This window comes from Xenopus tropicalis, chromosome 10 (assembly GCF_000004195.4).
Source record: "Xenopus tropicalis strain Nigerian chromosome 10, UCB_Xtro_10.0, whole genome shotgun sequence".
Classification (NCBI taxonomy): domain Eukaryota; kingdom Metazoa; phylum Chordata; class Amphibia; order Anura; family Pipidae; genus Xenopus; species Xenopus tropicalis.
In genome coordinates, this window is record NC_030686.2 from 40334327 (window position 1) to 40355409 (window position 21083).

Sequence of the window (21083 nt, forward strand, 5' to 3'; positions counted from 1 at the left end):
CATATCCTTTGATACTATACCTGCCATTTTCCCACAATACCCCGGCTACCCCCTGCCACGGATCCTTTGGTACCATACCTACCACTTTCTCACTATCCCCTAGCTACCCCCTGACCAATGATTCTTTGGAACCATACCTGCCACTTTCTCACTATCCCCCAACTGCCCCCTGGCCACTGATTCTGTCCCTACTCTGTTTCCCTCATGTACATGACATTCTGTGCAACAGGTCAGGGATTTACATCAAGTTCTATCCAAATGACCCCCCTGTCCAATTTTTGGGCAATCTCATAGGTCATTAAATGTAACACTTTCATCATCATGCCCCTTCCTGTCTATAAATATAAAGTCTTATCTCCCCTACTTCTGACCATAGCGACCAACCAGGCAAAGTGTCAGTGATCATATTTCCCAGCACGCTCTTTCATTTTTAGGAATGGGCATTCAAAGGCTTTTCTGCTTTTGATCGGCGGTTGCCAGATCCAAGTTAAAATATATTAGCTCCAGATAGCAGCTTTCCCTTTTATAGTTTTGAATTAAAAAAAAAAAAATGATTTGTATACATAGAAATGCCTAATGTTATATATTTTTGTATCCGCATTGTTCCTTCCACGCTGTATGTACTTTAGTGATCTGCCTTGCCAGTCTAGCTGAGGGATTGTGCTGCATAAGCTGTTTCACACTGCAGAGGTCTCAGATCTATGCAACAGAGCTCCCTGGCTAGATCTGGCTCTTGCTAAACTATGAATAATTTAATTTATATAGACTGAACCGTCCTTACCGAGCCTGTACTAGTTTACTGTTCTGGGTTGTAGCAGAAAGGGGATGTTAGAGTAGGCCAGCAGGCACAAGAAAGATGGGAACAGCTCACACGGAGTCCTCATTAGAAGCCATAACATACAAAACTCTTAATTTCCCATATATTAATAGATCTGTGAATCACCTGTGTGTCAGCATGGCTAACTAACTGTAGGCATGTACCACTAGCACTGCTTGCTTGTTGCCCCTGTGCCTTTATTACTGACCCCTAGGAAATTAAAATGCATGGTTCATTAGTAATAAGCTAGGCCATCTAAAGCCATGCTTACAAAGTAGCTGATAGGTGGCCAATATTAAATGGGTGTTGGGGCAGTTCCTCCATTTTTATAGACTATATTTTCTGTTGCCTGTCTAAAAGGAGGGTAACTGGCCAGTTTTTACCATGTAGTGGGCTAATTCTGCGTTAGCTTAGTATAACATAACCACAGGCCGGAGAAACCTGTTGGCCGCACATGACTTGTGGGATACTTCTGCGTAGCCCCTACTTTGGCCAGCGGATGAAGGTGTTCTGTTCTTGGTTATGCGGACGCAGCAGGAGGTGAGGGGCTCGGTTATTAATCTCCTTCAGAGCTGGGAATTCCTTGCAGTTTTACAGCGATTACATTTCAGGCAGTATAATCTGTCCCCTGTTTCATTTTTATTTCCGTCGCCCTCTTAGAGAGGCAAATAGGCGGCGAAAGGAGCAGGGGAGATGGGGGTTCAAATAACGGCAGCTAAAATAAAATGATAAATCATTCAAAACCATATAACAAACGAGGATCAATCTTAAAATGCTTATGGCACCCATAGTGTTTGCTGTGCCGGCACTTGCGTAGGGACACACGTCACCGGACTTGATGCAAGCCATAGAAGCGAGCGCCAGTGGATTTTGGCCGGCAAGCGTGCATTTTGGGCAGTTCAGGCGGCGGACAAGAAAAGGGGCTCAGCTGTTTCGCTATATCGTAAGCACGGCTCGCTTTGTCACAGAGGTCTCTTCCCACGTGTATGTGCAATCTGTATTGTAACCCCCTCATTACCCACTGTTTCATCTGTTGATCTGGCTTGGGCTCCTTGTGCACAGCTGTGTCACTGCACGTCACACTCACCCTCATCCCTCTCTCTCGGCAAAATACATCTCCTCCTCCGCCGCACACCCCCACACACTCCCACTCTCACACAGTCATCCACAGACTTTGCTTTCATCTGAAGATGCTGTATTGCGAGCGAGCCGCCCATAGGGAGTTTGCGGAGAAGGCTTTTGTCACTGCAGGAAGTCACATTTCTGCCCCGTCTGAATTTTCTTTCCTGCTTTTGGTCTGTTTTAGTTCTACATAAGTCACCACACCGGATGTGCCCCTAAGCTGTCAGCGCCGATAGTACCAGAGAGAGAAACTGTCATTAAGTCTATTCTTTGTTACATAGCCAACAGTGTGAAGTGTATCATTGTGTGCAGGCCACCGCAGAGTCATCTTTAGTAGTGAGGGGGGCCAGGGGCAAAACAGGTTTATACACATGGCACCGATTCACACCTTATCCAAAGGGATAATCAAACCTGCCGGATATTTGGATGATTTTCAGGCAGATACTGTATCCGACAAGCAGTTCCACCAGTGGGCCCCATACTCAAGCCAGCATGGTCTGGATGGACCTGGTCAGCAGCTTTTATTGGCCTCTGTAACATACTGTAACATATAGCCCAGGGGTCCCCAGCCTTTCTTACTTGTGAGCCACAGTCAAATGTAAAAAGACTTGGAGAGCAACACAAGCACCGTAAAAGTTCATGGAGGAGCCAAATAAGGGCTGTGATTGGCTATTAGGGGCCTCTATGCACACTAACCGCTTACAGGGGCTTTATTTGGTAGGAAATCTTGTTTTTATTCAACCAAAACTTGCCCCCAAGTCAGGAATTCAAAAATAACTCCCTGGTTTGGGGGCACTGAGAGCAACATCCAAGGGGTTGGGGAGCAACATGTTGCCCCCTAGCCACTGGTTGGGGATCACTGATATAGCCCTATAGTTGTTCATTTGACAATAGCAAAAAGAGCTTAAGGTTGGTTGAAACTCAGATGTTTGCTGTCTCCATCTTATCTTGCTCTCACAATCTTTGTATAGTGTGGCCACCTTGCCCAGCTATCCTGCACTTTCCATTCTTGCATCTTTACTCATATTGGCACTGTGTTAACAGCAGCTCTGGCCTCTCATAGTAGCAAGAGGTAAAATCAGCATCAACCTATTTCGGATGTTACTGTATCTATATGTAGACCCTAGAGCAGTGGTTGTTGGACACTTCTTGTTTAAGAGGTCCAACCTTTGGCCAGGACCCCAATAACATGCTTATAGATGGCGTAGCAATCATTTAGCTATAATTCCACAACAACAAAGTTGTTTGCCTAAATCTCATTCTAACTGACCTTGATGCTGTGCTTTCTGGTGTATCTAGAATGATCAATGATCTCCAACCAGTGGCCTATGAGCAAAATGTTTCTCACTGCCCCCTTTGATATTGCTCCCTGTGGCCTCAAAGTAGGTGCCCCTTTTTATGTTGGAAGAATAGAAAGCAAATGGGGCTACAAAATAGCCAATCATAGTCCTTATTTAGCATCTTTTTTCATTGTTGTTTGGCTACCCAACACTTTTTACATCTCAGTGTGGTTCACAAGTAAAAAAGGTGGGGATCCCTGATCTAGAAGGACAAATAAGCATTCTCACCAACTACTCCCCCAAAAAATTATTCTTCAAGCTGGGCCCCTTTGCCACTGCTTTAGACCCCCTGGTTTTGAAACCACTGCCCTAATGCAAAGGGCTGGGGATAGATCTTCACTTTCCTCCAACATTAACTCCATAGAGAGTAGTGTTTGCTGCCTCAAAGTAAGTTAAAAGACGGCGGAACATAGACAGGGTAAAAAGGGTAAAGAAAAAAAAAAGTGCTTGGTCCACTAATCTCACCATCTTCTCCCAATGTGTTGGCAAGAGAAGGAATGCCTGTGTAGGGCAAGGTAGGTGACAGACTGGTACAAGATTGTTTTAGAATACCATTGTCTCTCTACATAGTAAAATATGTAATGTTCTGTTTGAACATGAGGAACTTTAAAGGTTTGAACATTTCCTTGTCTACAGGTTATCCATTTTCTATTGCCCGATTCACCTCTTAGATACAACGTGTGGCCTTGTTATTTCCTTAAGTCTTCAAGTAGACAGTCCACATTCTAGAAGTTGTATGTGTGTGTATGTTATGCTTGCCATGCTTTATAATACTAGTTCATACTTCACCTGACAGGGCTTGAAAGATGAACAGGTGTCCGCTTGCCAATGAAAGAGACTCGTGTCTGCAGCCCTGACAGTGATTAGACTCCAAGCCCATGGACCTGTTTACAGAACTTCAGCTTCTAGAGAAAGCCTCCACTCTAGAGCGCCTCCGAGCTGCCAAGAAACGCAGGGAGCAGCAGCTGAAAAGATGGACGCAGAGAGAGAAGGAAGAAGAGAACCGGAGGAGAAGACAGCAGAAGGTCAACAGGAAAACCCCAACTATCAGGAGCAAGAGAGTGTCCTTCCCGCCTCGGGTCACCCTCCATGAGGCCTGTCTGAGGAACGATCCTGAAGAAGGTATTCATCTAAGTTTGCTATAAGTATATAATAAGTATATATAAGTGGGTGAGGGAAAGATTTTAGATGTTTTGCCTTGTCATTGAAATATCAAAATGTATGTTTGTGTACTGGGGTTAGTAGAGGATACTATACAAAATAGATTTCTGGTCAGTACGGAACAGTTATAACATAGCGGTGAAAAGAGTTAGCACAGGAAGCGCAGATAGGACGGCAGGAAGGAATGGAGGTATACAGCAGATCAAACGCTATGGTATTTTCCACGTGCTTTGCATAGCGAAATACCCACAGGATGTGACCTTCTTTTAAAGTAGATGCACAGAATCAACACAATAATATGACACTCTTCCTAATGAGTTGCACCAATTGTTTTTGTTGTTCTGAGGCTGGAATGCTATTTTTAAGGACAAGGAAACTCACCTGGCTTGAATTGTGGGTACCTAACGGATTAGCTCAGCCCAGTAAGTTTAACTTTTCTTGTGATTTACATAGGGAACTTACATTTAACAAAGAGGTAGGCTAGAAAGTCTGGCCCAAGGCAAAAACAGATCTGTTTCTCTGAAGATGCCCCCAGTGGCTCCCCATCTTCATGCCCTGGGCTGCTGTTACTTACCCCGTCTAAGGGACCCACTCACAATAAATTGCATATATAACATAAAAGTCACAACTACTAAGTTTAACAACATCAGCCAAGAACACACTGAGCATGCGCAGTGCCACCGACACTCAAAAGATGGTTTTGCAAGTTCGAAGATGGGGATCTCCTGTTGACTCATTTTAACGTTCAAAGTTGCCCTGTGAGAGGTAAAGAGTCAACTACAGTTGGCGGGCTATGTGCTTATTGTTTACAGTTGCTACATACGAGCAGTAAGCCTTATAGGGCAAGTACAACTTGTGCTGCTTCCCATGTTTATTTGGGCTTCATTCAGAGCTGGCTTGGGTTATCCATTTATGGACAACTGCCCTGGGCCAGATAGCAGCAGCTGAAATGGCAACTGTTGCTCAACATGGCGCCAGTAACAATGTCGCTAGACTTGTGGCTCTTCATTGATGATGAAATGCAACTACCAGCACACACTGACAGCCTTTGCCAAGAGCAAAATATGTCCTACTTTATATAAATAATAAGTCTGTTATGCTGTTGGCCATAGCACTACTAAAATGGGCCCTGTTTCAATTGTACTTTAATAATATCCAGAACGTGCAACACCCAGGCAGCCTAATTTCAACCCTTGTGTCCATTTTGGTTGCTTGCAACCATTGTGGATGGTCAGTGGTACTTTGGGTAGGAGGTCAGCAAAATGGTGCCCAGTAGCAGCAATAGTTGATTGCATTAAACCTGATTGGCCGCTGACCCCTATCCTATATCAGGCAGTAATCGATCAGGTCATACTTCTATAGTATATCCATGGGTTTATTTAGAATAATCTGTCCGCCTGGCTTGCTGGCTGGTTGGATAATATGAAAATCAACCTGCCTTGACAAATACAAGAGATATCATTACATTAAGAGAAATATAGCAGATAATCACTTACCAAGAGGCAGAGATATAAGTACATAGAGCAGGATAATAGCAGGCCGAGTGAGATAAAATCAGAGTAATTCCGCTGAGAGTAACACTTCAGGCACATTTGTGGTCTAAGTGCACTTACTCTATCTGATATGAACCCATTGAGGACAGGCGTCTTTCAACCTCACTGGCACTGAACCTGTGATGTTCTCTGCGTTAAGCCTAGTACATCATACAAATGGAATTCTGGGTAAAAAGCATTTGCATGTGCAAATTGGACTCTGCACGCTGCATAGTGTTCTTAAATAATCCTTATTATCTGGTATCAAAACGTCATCCAAAATAATTGCTGAAAATGTTTCTCACCTGTTCCTATAGTGGTCGGAAAATCTAGATCAGGGAAAGAATATTTTTTGTTTCTGTTTGCATGGGAAAACGTTTAGTAGTGTTAGTAAATCTGCCTCCAAGCTTTCACACTTTACTGTGTATTAACAGGTTGAAAATGACTTAATGAAAGATTTTTACCTATCAATGTGTTTACTTTCCCTTCAATAATACTGTAATCATATAATAGCTTGTTATAGCTTTATAATGCAGTGCAGAGCAAAATAAGAACATGTTGCCATAGTTACTGTACATGGAAAGTGATACAACATAAATTGATTCGGTAAAAAAAAAAAAAATTCCAGGAAAACAATTAACCATACAGAGCTATCTAGTGGCAGTGAGAGGAATGGAAGAGGAGCGATATAAAGAGCAATATTATATATGGGGAGGGTGGGGCATAAGCAATATAACATAAGAGAGACCAAATTATTGGATTAGCCTGATATTGTCCATCTTAGGTGGGAATATTGGAAAAAGATCCACTTGTTTGGCAACCGTGCCAAAGTCAACCCAGTCAGTATACAAGGAAATATCAAATTGATCAATATAAAGAGCAATATAAGGTGTAATAATGCCAAGAGTGGACTATAAAGAGCAGTTAGAATAATGTTAGGGGAGGAATATAAACTGCAATATAATATTATTAGCAAATAATAATGAACTAGAAATGTGGATAGAGTATACTATCTGGGAAAGATATAACAAGCAGTAAAAATGAATAGCAATGTAATATCAGGGAAGGAGGCATAAAGAGCGATATAATATTGGCAATATATTATCAGGAAGGATATAAAAAGTGATTTATAATCAAGGTGGGAAATATAAAGTATGTAATGCACTTTATATAGGGTTTTGGGTTTTTTTTGCACCTAACCTTAATCCTTATATTTTGGTATTGTTTACTACTGTGCCAGTCATTGATTTATAGTTTCAAAAGGTGCTTGAATGTCTGAGGGTTTTTGGCACGGAGGTCCCCATGTAACTTCTTTCATGTCAGCCAATGGGCTTCCAATTAGGAGCGGTAACAGTCGGCTAGGAGGCTGTCCTCTGGTGGAGGGCAGAGCTAGTCAAAATGCCCCACGTACCATTAGCCTAAAGGTGCCCATACACGGGCTGGTTCTAGCTGCCAACCGAATCTGCCCGTGTATGGGCACGAACTATGGGCCTGTCCAACATCTGGCCTGAAATCGCCCAGATCTCCATCAGGCAGGTTTGATTTTTCCCTCGGATCGGGGACCACATCAGGTCGTTGATGTGGTCCACAAACCAAAGGCACCTGTACCCGCCGTTCTAATTCGATAGGTGGGGATATCAGGAGAAGATCCGCCCGCTTGGCTACCTCGCCAAACAAGCACATCTTACTTACCATGTATGGCCAGCTTAAGGGTTCACTTTGGTTCAGATGAAACCAAATCCTCCAAAAAGTCATGAGATTCTCCTAAACCTAGAACCAAACCCTGGATTCAGAGCAGGCCCAGACTGACAAACTGTGTACTGTGGCAAATGCCAGAAAGGCTGCTGTAAGATGCCATAGACACTCACTATTTATTGGGCTGGGGGGGCTGTTTGTGCCTCTGGGTACTTGGAATGCCAGGACCCAGGCCCAGACTGGCAATCTGTGGGTTCAGGCAAATGCCAGAAAGGCTGCTGTAAGATGCCATAGTCACTCACTATTTATTGGGCTGGGGGTGCTGTTTGGGCCTCTGGGTACTTGGAATGCCAGGACCCAGGCCCAGACTGGCAATTTGTGGGTTCAGGCAAATGCCAGAGGGGCTGCTGTAAGATGCCATAGACACTCACTATTTATTGGGCTGGGGGGCTGTTTGGGCCTCTGGGTACTTGGCATGCCAGGACCCAGGCCCAGACTGGCAATCTGTGGGTTCAGGCAAATGCCAGAGGGGCTGCTGTAAGATGCCATAGGCAGTCACTATTTATTGGGCTGGGGGGGCTGTTTGGGCCTCTGGGTACTTGGAATGCCAGGGCCTATATTGACTCCCAGTCCAGGCCAGATTCAGAGGCATCCCTAGGCACAACAGGTAATCATGACATATGTTCTTCCAGTTAAGAGCTGTAGTTCAGCAGTAGCAGGTGGCGATTTTGAGTCCCTGCATTATCAGGACCACTCTGTACTTTACTCCTGGGTATACTGGGTTTGAATCCAGCTAGGGCACTATCTTCAGAATCTGTATGTTTTCCCTGTGCTTGGGTGGATTTTCTCCCACACTCTTTACTCCTGATAAAACTGACTGAATGTAATAGGGTCCGTAGATTGTAAGCTCTCCTGGGGCAGGGAAAGATATCTTGATGGTCTTGATGATGAAGACTTGGTGGTAAGTGCACTTTTCTATGTGAAAGGTAAATGAAAATCTCAATTGGTTTAACCCCTCCACCTCCCGGCTGTACACTTCAAAAACCTTGTGCTCCAGTGGTGACAGATTAATGGGAGTCAGCAAGTGTTTTATTAACATTTTATTTGCTAACACACCTGGGATCACCAAACAGCTGCCATTGGGTTTCAAGTTAAAGGGCCCAGCGTTGCCCTGATAAACTCGGAAAGGTGCAAATACCAAACAGGGTACAGAGCCCTAAGGAGTAAGTGATCGGGATGGACAGGAGTGCCGGGCCACTATCCCCAGCAGCAGGAAAGGGGTTACTAAGCCACAAGGACACCTAGCTATTTCTGTACCAATAAACCTTGGCAGAGCTTGTTATTCTGTTTGTGTAGAACCGGAGCTGGCGAGTTTGGGTAAGAGCTGAGCACCAGATCCGGGCTGGGGAGGAGTGGGGGCTGAGCCTGCGCGTCTCTGGGTCCCACAGTAAAATCATTGCACCTCCGATAGGGGAATCATGATATTCACATTCCCAGCATGTGATTCCATTTAGCATTATGGTTTTTTGTGGGGAAAATGAGCATTTAAGACCTTAACACTTTAAGTAAGGGAAAAATGGGCCTGTGATTTTATTCTACATGAGCCCCAATCGGATATCAATCAGAGAAGTGGCCCCATTGATGAAATAATTGGCTGCCAGTTTACTGAAGAAAAGAAGCAGCCAATACTGGGATCATTATACCAGGGTATTTCCATATATTAGGCACTGTATAGCAAAGATCTTTCCACCCGTATCCACCAGGGAGCACACTTTAATAGGAGTCTATGGCTGAGATTAAATATATACTCGTCAGGGCAACCAGTGTGAAATAAATAAGGGTCCAAGTGTATAATAACCTGTTATTGTTATTGAACCTGTTATTGCCATTGAACATTTATAGAGAAATAGTCTATGTAATGGGCTATATTTCCCCTTTAATGAGGTTATTAATTGTTGCCTATTAAAGGGCTGGTTTTGCAGTAAGGGATAAATAGATGGCACGGCAATAAAGATTTCTCCCTTTGCCTCCCTCCAGTTCTCTCTCTCCTTAAAAACAACGTGGACCCCGACCTCAGTAATGAAGATGGACTGACCGCCCTGCACCAGGTACAGACGCAGCCTCCGTGTTTACTGTGTGTACAGGGTGCCCTGTTATCCCCTTTCCCGGGGGAAGGTTACATGAGTGTGTTTGAGCTCCATGCTGTGGGCAGACAGCAAGAAATGGCACATTCCTCCTCTCCCACGTTGCTCTCTGTATGAACAAAGGCTCTAAGTGCTACAAACTGGCAGTCTGGCCTTGCACCCCCCCCCAATCAGACAGGGAAGATTCAGCTGGGCGCTGGCCCCTGAAGTGGGTACGGGATTATACAACCTACGTGGGGGCACTGAATAGAATGACACATTTTTCCTTATATAATGTCGCACCTCTCCCCTGCTGTCTGTTGCTGATGACACACACTGCATCTGGCTGTTTGTAGTACTTTGCTAATAACATGGTTTAGTGTAACACAACCTCCCCATCACATAGCCTTCCCTCTCCCCCTGGCAATAACCTGTCATTCACTCTCCCCCTTTCCCCCCACAGTGCTGCATAGATAACTATGAGGATCTGCTGAAGCTGCTCCTATCGCATTGTGCAAATGTCAATGTGACCGACAATGAGCTGTGGACCCCTCTCCATGCCGCTGCCACCTGTGGGCACACTAACCTGGTGCGCATCCTGATTCAGCAGTAAGTGATACTCTGTATTGGTTTAGCCTGCGGTGTGTTTATTCTCAGTGACCCACGGGCAGTCTTACTTACGGGTGCATTTAACTTATTCCCATCTAGTGCAGAAGTCAACTCCAAAGATATGGCTATTTGAGCCCATTTACCCCCTTTCCCACTATACAGTCCCACAATATGCTCCACTGTGGGAATAGGCAGCCATCAGTGTTGCCAGCATGCTCTGCCATCAAGCACCATTATAGAGGCAGGCCTGGACTGGGATTCAAGATAGGCCCTTCATGTACGCAGAGGCCCAAACAGCACAAGGGTTGGACTGGACTGGTGGGACATTGGGGAAAAAAAAACAGAGGGCCCCAGACCTTATGAGCCCCACTGACCCTGACCAACCCCCTCTGCTGCTACTCCCTCTGCCCGCCCTCCCCAGATTGTGGCAAAGTACAAGGTAGGCACGCAGGGGTGGGGTGGGACTGGCGGTGGGTGAGTTGGGGCCCCCTGAGGGGGTGTAGGTGCCCCCCAGTCTGACCCTGAACAGCCCCCACCATCCCACTAAATAGTGACTGTCTATAGCATTTTACAGCAGCCCCTCAGATTGCCAGTCTCAGCCTGTATAGAGGCATTATAGACAAAACTCCATCAAAGCAATGCTGGTACAGTAACTTGTTATAAGACTAAAGTAGTGCCCAGCAAGCTGTCAGTAGACTATAAGTAGTATCTAAAAGGCTACAAACTTGGCACCCCAATTATATTGCATGAAATAGCCAGGAATATACAGATCAACAGCACTAGTAGCATGGCAGGACAAGGCAATAACAGGGGGATAGGAAATCCCAGACTGCAGGGATTACTCCTAGTGATCTCTTTAAAGGAACAGTAACACTAAAAAATAAAAATGTTTTAAAATAATTAAAATATAATGTACTGTTGCCCTGCACTGGTAAAAGTTGTGTGTTTGCTTCAGGAACACTACTATAGTTAATAGAAATAGCTGCTGTGTAGCCACGGGGGCAGCCATTTAAATTGAAAAAAGGAGAAAAGGCACAGGTTACATAAGAAGATACCAGATAAACTGTGTAGAATACAATGGGAATCTGCTACTTATCTGTTATCTGCTATGTAACCTGTGCCTTTTCTCCTTTTTTCAATTTAAATGGCTGCCCCCATGGCTACACAGCAGGGTATTTATATAAACTGCAGTAGTGTTTATGAAGAAAACACACAACTTTTATCAGTGCAGAGCAATAGTATATAATATATTAATTATTTTTATACACTTTCATTTTTTGGTGTTACTGTTCCTTTAATGGGAAAGGTATTTTGGAAAGGGGAAATAATGCACACTTTAAAGAAGGGCTGAAGCTTAATTTCCAGTGGTTAGGGAGCATACAGAGGATAATTAGTGCATTATGATTAATGATATTAATATTGCACACTTACTGCACATGATCACACAGAATAGCTGTTCAATGCATATACACTCAGTACCCTCCACTGATTATTATTTTAGTGGCGCTGACTTACTTGCGGTGAACGCTGATGGGAATATGGCGTATGATCTGTGCGAGGATGAAGCCACGCTGGATGTCATCGAAAGCTGCCTGACATACAGAGGTGAGAGCCAGCCGGGCAAGGCTTGAGATACTCACATTAAATAGCACTACAGCTCCCAGCATCCTCTCATAAGCCCTTGGCTCTTGGGGGGGAAACATGCACTTTCTAGGGCTCCTGCAGAACTAAAACTAGAACCAGTTGTAGTCTCTGTTTGGTTGAAGATCGTGTATCAGCACACAGTGAGGTTGCCAAATGAGCAGATCTTTAAATGTAGTGTGCTAGTCCAGTCGTTTGTCCACTGGGCTTACAATTGGATCTTCATAGGCGCTTACCTGATAAGGTTGATCAGCTAGGATAGGTATTGGTTGGGTACGCCATCAGTTTGCCCCATGCATGGGCAGATAAACTGTTATTAGCCCCTGAATGCCTTCCTCAAGACCTTCATTCCAAGACTTGTCTTTAACAAACATAAAAGAATAGACTACAAGACTCTTGCTTTAAGGGGCAGTTGAGCTTAATTTTTAACCTTTAGTAACCTGTAAGGGGAAACACCAATTATTTTTTTGTAACAGGCCAGTTTAAATAATACAATGCCCAGGGGCATACATGTAAGTCTTTCCATCCTGCAACCTCAGCAATATCTGTTTAGCCAATAACTTTCCTTTCACAGAAAATAAAATGTTCCATCTTTTTACACCATATTCACACATATATACACATATATACACATCAGAGTTTCCATACCTTAATAATAGCACAATCTGAATCAAGGTAGTGATTAAACTCATTCTTACCACTTCCTTTTGCTCTGTATTACATCCCCCCTGAACAGCAGAAAATATAAACATCCTCCTGTATGGTGAATAAGTACATGCTTTTGTACTTCATGGTTCAACAAAATATATTTTGGTTTTCCTTTATGAGAGTTAGTTGAACTGCAAAGCCCCTGTGCATAGCTTGCGTTGCCAGCCCCTTGGCTACTGTAGATTTGCAAACAAAGATTGCTTGCTTGTTTCTAGGCATCACCCAGGAAATGATCAATGAAGCTCGTCAGGCACCGGAGCGTCACATGCTAAATGACATAAGGGCGCTGGTGGCAATTGGACACGACCTGAACAGGACTGATAACCAAGGAGCCACACTGGTGAGATGTGTAACTGGGTATTGAAAGTTAGTGGCTTACACCATCGTGGTCTACGACTATGACAGTGGGTACAATGCTTTGGGGATACCCAGGGTCGGAGGGGGGGGTGAAGGGCCCCCTGCCGGCCCCCCCCCCCTGCAGGGGCCCCTCTAACCCCCCTCCCAGGACCCCCACCTGACGTCCTCCCCCAAGTGCATAAGTTTAAAGCATCAGGGGAGGAACGGTCGGGCAGGGGAGCGCCCACAAGGGTTGGGTCTGAGCCGCTGGGATATTTCCCGGTGTCCCGGCGGCCCAGTCCGACCCTGGGGATACGATTGTTACCTAATTTCTCCCCCTTATATATGTGTTTTTAAAGGAGACATATCATATAAAAATTAAGAATGTACCAGGGAATTATACTCCTCTTTATATAGAAGGATTGTGCTTAAAAAAGTTGTGTTTTGGACTGATTTATGGAGAAATTCCACCAAAACCCCACTAGTCCCGCCCATCTGTTCCACTTCCTGCTGGCTGAATTCTCTGGATGAGCTGGGGAGCCGGCGGCCCTCCGTACCCTGCACTGTAGGATAGGAACCAATCAGCAGCTAGGCTGACCTGATGGGGAACTGAAGCCTGTCTTTGTTTGTATGACTGCAGGGCTGTGATTGGCTTATCCCCCTTATGCTGTGCTTCTGGCAGGGACCGTTAGGACACGCCCACCCTTTATCTGAAACACAGACAGGGACCTGAGAGGATCTATAGGGAGCTCCAATAAAGTGGCCATTTTTGCAGAAAGTATTCAATTGTATCCCAAAGTGAAACCAGCACCATTGCCTGCAAAATTCGTTTTTTTTTCATTTATCCAATATGTCTCCTTTAAGCATTTGTGCTTCCCACTTCCAAATATACCGCAAACTCCCACCAGGCTCTGGGTGCCATTCTTTCCTCTAGTTTTGCCAGCCATGACACAGCAAATATAAGCCAAAACCCAATATAATTCCCCATGGTAATAGGGCAAGCTGATTACGCCAAGCACTGGGACCCATTGTAGAAGCCTGTTGGCTGCCAGTACATGTGGAGAATGTAGCACGGCATCAGCGATGTAGAGTAACTGTTCTTGTGAAATAGGACTAGTTAGGGGCATTTTGAATACAGGTGATTATTGCCACCTTGTGGTTGTTCTTGTGCATAGCATGTGCATCTGCCTTAATCTGTTGCCCTATTTATCCTAAATACTGATCGATTTATCTGCTTTTGGCTGTTCCTTTCTGCCCTGACATAAATAAAAAAGATGACAAACCTTTTGTTCCCACCCCAGCTCCACATAGCAGCGTCTCGGGGCTTCGCAGAGGTGGCTGAGATGCTTCTGGAGAATGGGGCCCATGTTGAAGTGAAGGATCCTGATGTGTGGGAACCGCTACATGCTGCAGCCTTTTGGGGTCAGGTAAGATCTGTTCAATCCTTGTTTGTCGCCATGTTGTTATTTTTAAGCAAATAATACTCATTTTTAAAAATGATGTCCTTTTTCTCTTTAATAAAACTGTAGCTTGTCCTTGATGAAGTTGCATGAATTTATATTGGGTTCCAAACAACCCTATTGGGTTTATTTAATGGGTAAATTATTTTTAGCAGATTTACGGTATGGAGTTCCAAATTATGGAAAGATCCCTTATTTGGAAAACTAATTTCCCAAACATTATGGGGAATAGATTGTACACCTGTAGTCCTAACTAGGGATGCACTGAATCCACTGTTTTGGGATTCAGCCGAACCCTGAATCGTTTATAAAAGATTTGGCCAAATACCGAAACGAATCTGGATCCTAATATGCATGTGAAAATTAAGCTAAGGAAGGGTTAAAAATATTCGAATTCCGTGTTTATATGACATAAAGTCACATGAATTTTAGGATTTGGTTCGGCCAAGCATGTGGATTTGGCAGAATCCGAATCCTGCGGAAAGAGGCCGAAGCTTGGCCAAATCCTGAACTGATTTGGTGCATCCCGAGTCCTAACACCCATTCCTCCACCTAGTCCACTGCCAGTACCATTGTGTGGGAAATGCATACCTAGTTACCAATCTCCTTAATTCCTTCTGCAGATCTACGTAGCAGAGGTTTTAGTCTCACATGGTGCCAGTCTCAGCGCTAAAACAGCCCTGGATGAGACTCCTCTCGGTGAGTCAGGACACTCTCTCTGCCCTGTTTATCTCTTGGAGGGTAGAGGACACCTCTTTATTATCATCTGGTGCATTAGAGCCTTTTGCATCCAAGTGTTTTTCTGTTTTTTTTATTCTCACCCTCTTCCCACCTCTCCATTTGGGCTTAGCTTTGCCTTTGTGTCTCTATGGCAGATCTGTGTGAAGATGAAGAACTTCGCTCCTTGCTTCTGGAACTGAAGCACAAACACGATATCATCATGAAGTCTCAGCAGAAGAACAAGTCTTCTCTGAGCCGCAGAAGTTCCAGCACCGGGAGCCATGGGTCAGTATACTCAGTTACATGGATAGTGTCCTGTGAAATTAGCAAGTGTAGGAACTAAAAGAAGCATAGGAGCATAAGAAAAATGAGATTAAATGTTATATGAAAGTGAGAGGAAATGGGCAAAACCATATGATTGTAGGTAACTTGTTCTAATCTGATGCCCTTGTCCCTTCAGTGTTTGCCTTTCTTCCTATCAGCACCGTCTCTCATCCTTTCTGTGTCTCCTCCCAGTAAGGTGGTGCGGCGCGCCAGCCTGTCAGAGCGGACCAACCTGTACAGAAGGGAATATGAGAAGGAGGCAGTGGTGTGGCAATGTTTGGTGTCTTCAGGGAACACAGAGGGCACCCAGGATGAGGAAGAGAGCAGCCCAGAAGTACAGCAGGTAACCTGACCAGTAACTGCATTGATAGTTAAGAACAGTCATCTGAATAACCAGAAGACAGACAGGGTTCTGGTAGGAGCCAGAAACAATGTGAATCAGTGTTTGAAAGAGACTATAGGACTATAGGGTTTGGAGCTGGGTAGCATGGTTCTGGCTATTGATTGTAATCAGTATTGCTATAGAAGCTGCTTGTAGGCAGCACTGCCCCGGCACAGATTTATGGGGGCTCAAGGAAGGTAGTCCATGCTAAAGTGCACCTGGCACTAACCCAGAGATCACATGGCTAACTGCCACCTATTACTGCTATAAAGAGCAGACTAACTGCCGCTCATTACTGCTGTAAAGAGCAGACTAACTGCCGCCTACTACTGCTGTAAAGAGCAGACTAACTGCTGCCTATTACTGCTGTAAAGAGCAGACTTACTGCTGCCTATTACTGCTGTAAAGAGCAGACTAACTGCCTCCTATTACTGCTGTAAAGAGCAGACTAACTGCCGCCTATTACTGCTGTAAAGAGCAGACTAACTGCTGCCTATTACTGCTGTAAAGAGCAGACTAACTGCCTCCTATTACTGCTGTAAAGAGCAGACTAACTGCCGCCTATTACTGCTGTAAAGAGCAGACTTACTGCCTCCTATTACTGCTGTAAAGAGCAGACTTACTGCCTCCTATTACTGCTGTAAAGAGCAGACTAACTGCTGCCTATTACTGCTGTAAAGAGCAGACTCTTCTGTTGACCAAATGGGTTTAGCTAAACACATATGGGGTAATGTGACGGTAAATAGAAAAGGGACAGAACAGAAAGCTACTAACTACATGATACTAAAAGTTAATAAATCGTGAATGGATCTTTGCCCAATTTGGCCACTCATGTGCAGTGCCAAATTATGCTGATCTTTGGTCAATAGGTCTGGAGACCCTTTGGGGAGGACCCTCCATAGGTCAGGAAGGCTGTCCCAATGGCCCAATATACAGGCCAATAATCTGGCAACTTGGATCAGGAGAGGCCAAGTGTCCAGTTTTTATTGGCCTGTGTACTGGCAGCTTTATTTTCCAGTTGGCTTTTTGATCTGTAGCATTTGACCAGTATTTCTGGTCAAATGCTACAAATAGAAGTGTTGCAGAATAAAACTAGGATTGGCAAGCCCTGTTCCTAAAATCTTACAATCTGCGATGGAAGTAAAGTGAGCAGTTGAGTTGCTGCTGCGGCAATCAACCCTCCTGTGCCATAGCCACCAGAATGTAATGATAATCTGTTATCATTCAGTAATTAACTTCTCAATCTTCTACACAGAGAGCTTCTCTGGATTCTGAGCAAACACTGGGCCCTTCTGAATCCCAGTTCCGGAATGGATTCTGCCCTCCTCTGCCTTCCTGCTACTGCCCTTCTCCGCTGCCTGATATCCCGGTGCCAACGCCACTTACAAACGGTAACATCAGCCACTCCCTGCCCTGTTATACCGGAAGCCCCCTGTGGAGCAGCATCCTGGACCAAGCCCCCCTAACTCTGTCTGAACTGAAAAGGCAAAGGTCTGCAGCCAAACAGGGGAGACTGATGCTAAAGAACAATAGCGACTTGCAGAGGCTCACAGGGCTAGATTATAACAGCCCCGGCACACCTCCCTGGTGCTCCAATGGGGGGCCCGTTTACTATACCCCAACCAGTGGGGACCCTCCCATCCTGAGGTTAAAATCTCCCATGGAGGAAGAGGAGGAGACGAGAATATTGCATTGCTGTCGGATATCCTAAACTGGAGGCCGTGGCTTTTGAGAGAATGTTCTGGAATAGCGTACAAGTGCAATGCATGCTAGTTTCATGTATATCTGTACATAGGAAGTCATGTATGCCTGTAAATACTGACCTGTATCTAGCTGTATATAGAACACCCCACTCTACCTGCCTATACAGAGTTTTACAAGTACCTCTTCTGTACACAAATCTGGCTGTATGTACACCATGTAGTGTATACTTGTACAGAATCTACCATTGTAAATGCAGGGCTCTTTATATCTGTATATACACGACAATGTATATCCACAGAGCTGTATAGTTCTGTACAGGTACTGCGGGGGTGTAAATATGCAGAGGGGTGTAAATTTGAGGGTGAACTGTTTATTTACAACAGTTTGACTGCTGTATGTAATGGACTGGTATAACTTGGGCAAATGGGGCATAAGTGGGCGCTGCTGAGAAGTACTCGGCCTTGCCCAGCTGGCACCACAGTGTCTGCCATAGGCAGAGCGTTTCCTATTCCCTTTATGGGGGTTGTTGGAGGATGATTAAAGACATAGTACTGCAGTTCTCCCTAAGACACCATGGGGTAATTAATACACTATGGTCCTTAGTGGTCAGGGGAACCGGCCTGTGATCTGAACTGGGTAACCAAGAAACATAGAATTTGACAGCAGAAAGGAGGCAGTTGATCTGCCAGTTCTGCCCAATAAACGCCTAAAAGGGATCATCACACGATTTACTGCAGCCTTTACTTGTGCGGAGTTCTTTTCTGCCCTTCCAAGGTTCATATTTCATATATTTATATATTTATATTTGTCCAGTGCTTTTGTTTACTCAGCTTCAGCCAAGCTTTCCTTTCTGTTCTGCCTCAGGCACCCACAGGCAGCAGTGTAGTGAGTGTTAATAAGTATCTGGCTTTGCCTTGTGGGACCTGCGCTCTGATATTCAGTGTAGGACTAGAATTCCTGCCGAAAAGCAAAGCAGGACTGCTGTCCGGTAGTCAGAAGGGTAGCAGGAAATAGTCTCCCCAGTACACTATTGCTCCCTACAGCAAACACTTTTCTTTGCAGTTTCACCCCCCCACATCTGCAGGAAGATTGGACTGACTTCAAGGCAATAAATCTCATGCAGAGAGGGGTTTGATATGGAGTTAGAGCGGTATTTGCCTGTTATTACGCACGTGTACCCCACGATAATCAGCCGCGACCCTTAAACGTTTTACAGGTTCAGTGTATTCCAAGCTCCTTTTATAATAAAGCTCATTTTAAGGAGAGTCACTTGTGTCTTTTTCTGATCCCTTATTAAGGGTGTCTCACAGCTTCTCAGCGATTTAGTATCTCAAACCTAGAAAATATGGCGGGAGAGCTAAATAGGGGTGCTCCTATGGCATACCCCCCAAATGTCTCGCTTTCTGCGGGACTGTCCTGGTTTTTATAGTGCATCCCGCTGTCCCGGACAAATACACAGTGCCCCCATAGACGCTCCTTCTTCTGCAGTTTGGCTACTTATGTTTCTCCTTGTGCGGCGGCAACAGGCCCTTTTATAAGGCTGCGCCCCGTGCGTATTGACGTCACATGTACACACGGGGCGCGACCCTTTAAGGAGCCGCAGAAGAAGAAGGAACGTCTATGGAGGCACTGTATTTGGGGGGTACTGTCTATGCGGGCAATTGGGGACACTTTCTATGGGGGCATTGTGTATGTGGGGTACTGTCTTTTGGGGCACTTTCTATGGGGCACTGTGTATGGGGGCTACTCTCTATGGGGCAATTGGGGGTGCTTTCTATGGGGGGTACTGTCTATGGGGGCAATTGGGGCACTTTATGGGGGGTACTGTCTATGGGGCACTTTGTATGGGGGTTACTGTGTATGGGGGAACTGTGTATGGGGGGTACTATCTATTGGGCCATTGGGGGCAAAACTGGTACATAGTTATAACTCACTTATAACTGACTGCCTTCTCTCTATATTTGTATTTTATATGTATGAGTTGCTATATCATTTCCCTTAGGTAGTACAGTATGAGGGTATAGCACATTTTGCGTCTGATCCTGCCATTTCAACTATATAAAAGGAGTATTTTTTTTTTCTTAAAAATGGGGTGTGGTAATTGGGTCATGGTTACAAAAGTGGGCGTGGTCAAAAATTGCCATGCTGCGCGCGCCAAATCTTTTTGTCCCTCTTTTCATTTTTTAAATGTTGGGAGGTATGGTATGGGTGAGCATTTCTGCCAGGTTCTAGCCGCTGGGTTTTATGCCAATGGGCTTGCATTCAGTACAAGCTGCCCCATTGCGTCCCTGTTGGGTTATACTTCAGGCCAGCCAGTCACAGTCCTGGAGCAGGGGTTTAGGGTTATATGTGGATTGAAGGGGTGAAACTGGTGGTCAATGGCTTCTTTGATGCTTTGGGGATATCACTAAGGGGTCCTACCTAAAATGATGCCCCCCCCACCTTTTCCATGTTTGGTATCTATCATCTATCTATCTATCATCTATCTATGTATCTATGTATCTATGTATCTATCTATCTATCTATCTATCATGTATCTATCATCTATCTATCATCTATCTATGTATCTATCATCTATCTATCTATCTATCTATCTATCTATCTATCTATCTATCATCTATCTATGTATCTATCTATCATGTATCTATCTATCTATCTATCTATCATGTATCTATCTATCTATCATGTATCTATCTATCTATCTATCCATGTATCTATCTATCTATCATGTATCTATCTATCTATCTATCTATCTGTCTGTCTGTCTATCCGTCTATCCGTCTATCCGTCTATCCGTCTATCCGTCTGTCCGTCTGTCCGTCTGTCCGTCTGTCCGTCTGTCCGTCTGTCCGTCTATCCGTCTATCCGTCTGTCCGTCTATCCGTCTGTCCGTCTGTCCGTCTGTCTGTCTGTCTATCTGTCTATCCGTCTGTCTGTCTATCTATCTATCTATCTATATTTCATCTAATCCAGCAGTTCTCAACCTGTGGGTCGGGATCCCTTTGGGAAAACACATATTTCCCATGGTTTTAGGAATAATTTTATGGTTGGGGGTCACCACAACATGAGGAACTGTATTGAAGGGTGGTGGCAGTAGGAAGGTTGAGAGCCACTGATCTAATCTACTGTACAGTATATAGATGACATAGTAGTTCCTCCCCCCCCCCTCCTTTTCCATGTTTGGTATAATCCTATGGTTGTGAAGCCCTGGGGACAAACCGACACTCAGGCAGCAGACAAGTGGTTTCCCAGCCTTTCCCTTTCATAAGTACAGTACTGAGCTAATTGGCCAGTGAGCGCTCGGCATTGACAGCATGGGCGTTTCTGGGTGCTTCTAGTCCAATCAGCAGGCGGGGGTGTGATTGGCTCCACCAATTAGCGCGCTCCCCGGGCTTGTTTGGATTTAAAT

At 44.8% G+C, this 21083-nt stretch overlaps 1 protein-coding gene across 2 annotated transcripts in view; it reads left to right on the forward strand.

Annotated features, from left to right (window-relative positions):
* Window positions 1-18939, forward strand: part of ppp1r16b (protein phosphatase 1 regulatory subunit 16B) — a 33223-nt gene extending 14284 nt beyond the window's left edge. For both annotated transcript variants that reach the window (NM_001130280.1, XM_012971552.3), the window contains 10 exon segments: window positions 4076-4401; window positions 9705-9775; window positions 10254-10399; window positions 11901-12004; window positions 12964-13088; window positions 14386-14511; window positions 15168-15243; window positions 15420-15549; window positions 15781-15931; window positions 17226-18939. In NM_001130280.1, coding sequence (NP_001123752.1) covers window positions 4158-4401; window positions 9705-9775; window positions 10254-10399; window positions 11901-12004; window positions 12964-13088; window positions 14386-14511; window positions 15168-15243; window positions 15420-15549; window positions 15781-15931; window positions 17226-17681 — 1629 coding nt within the window. In that variant the 5' untranslated portion in view covers window positions 4076-4157 and the 3' untranslated portion in view covers window positions 17682-18939.
* Window positions 18940-21083: the final 2144 nt, after the last annotated feature.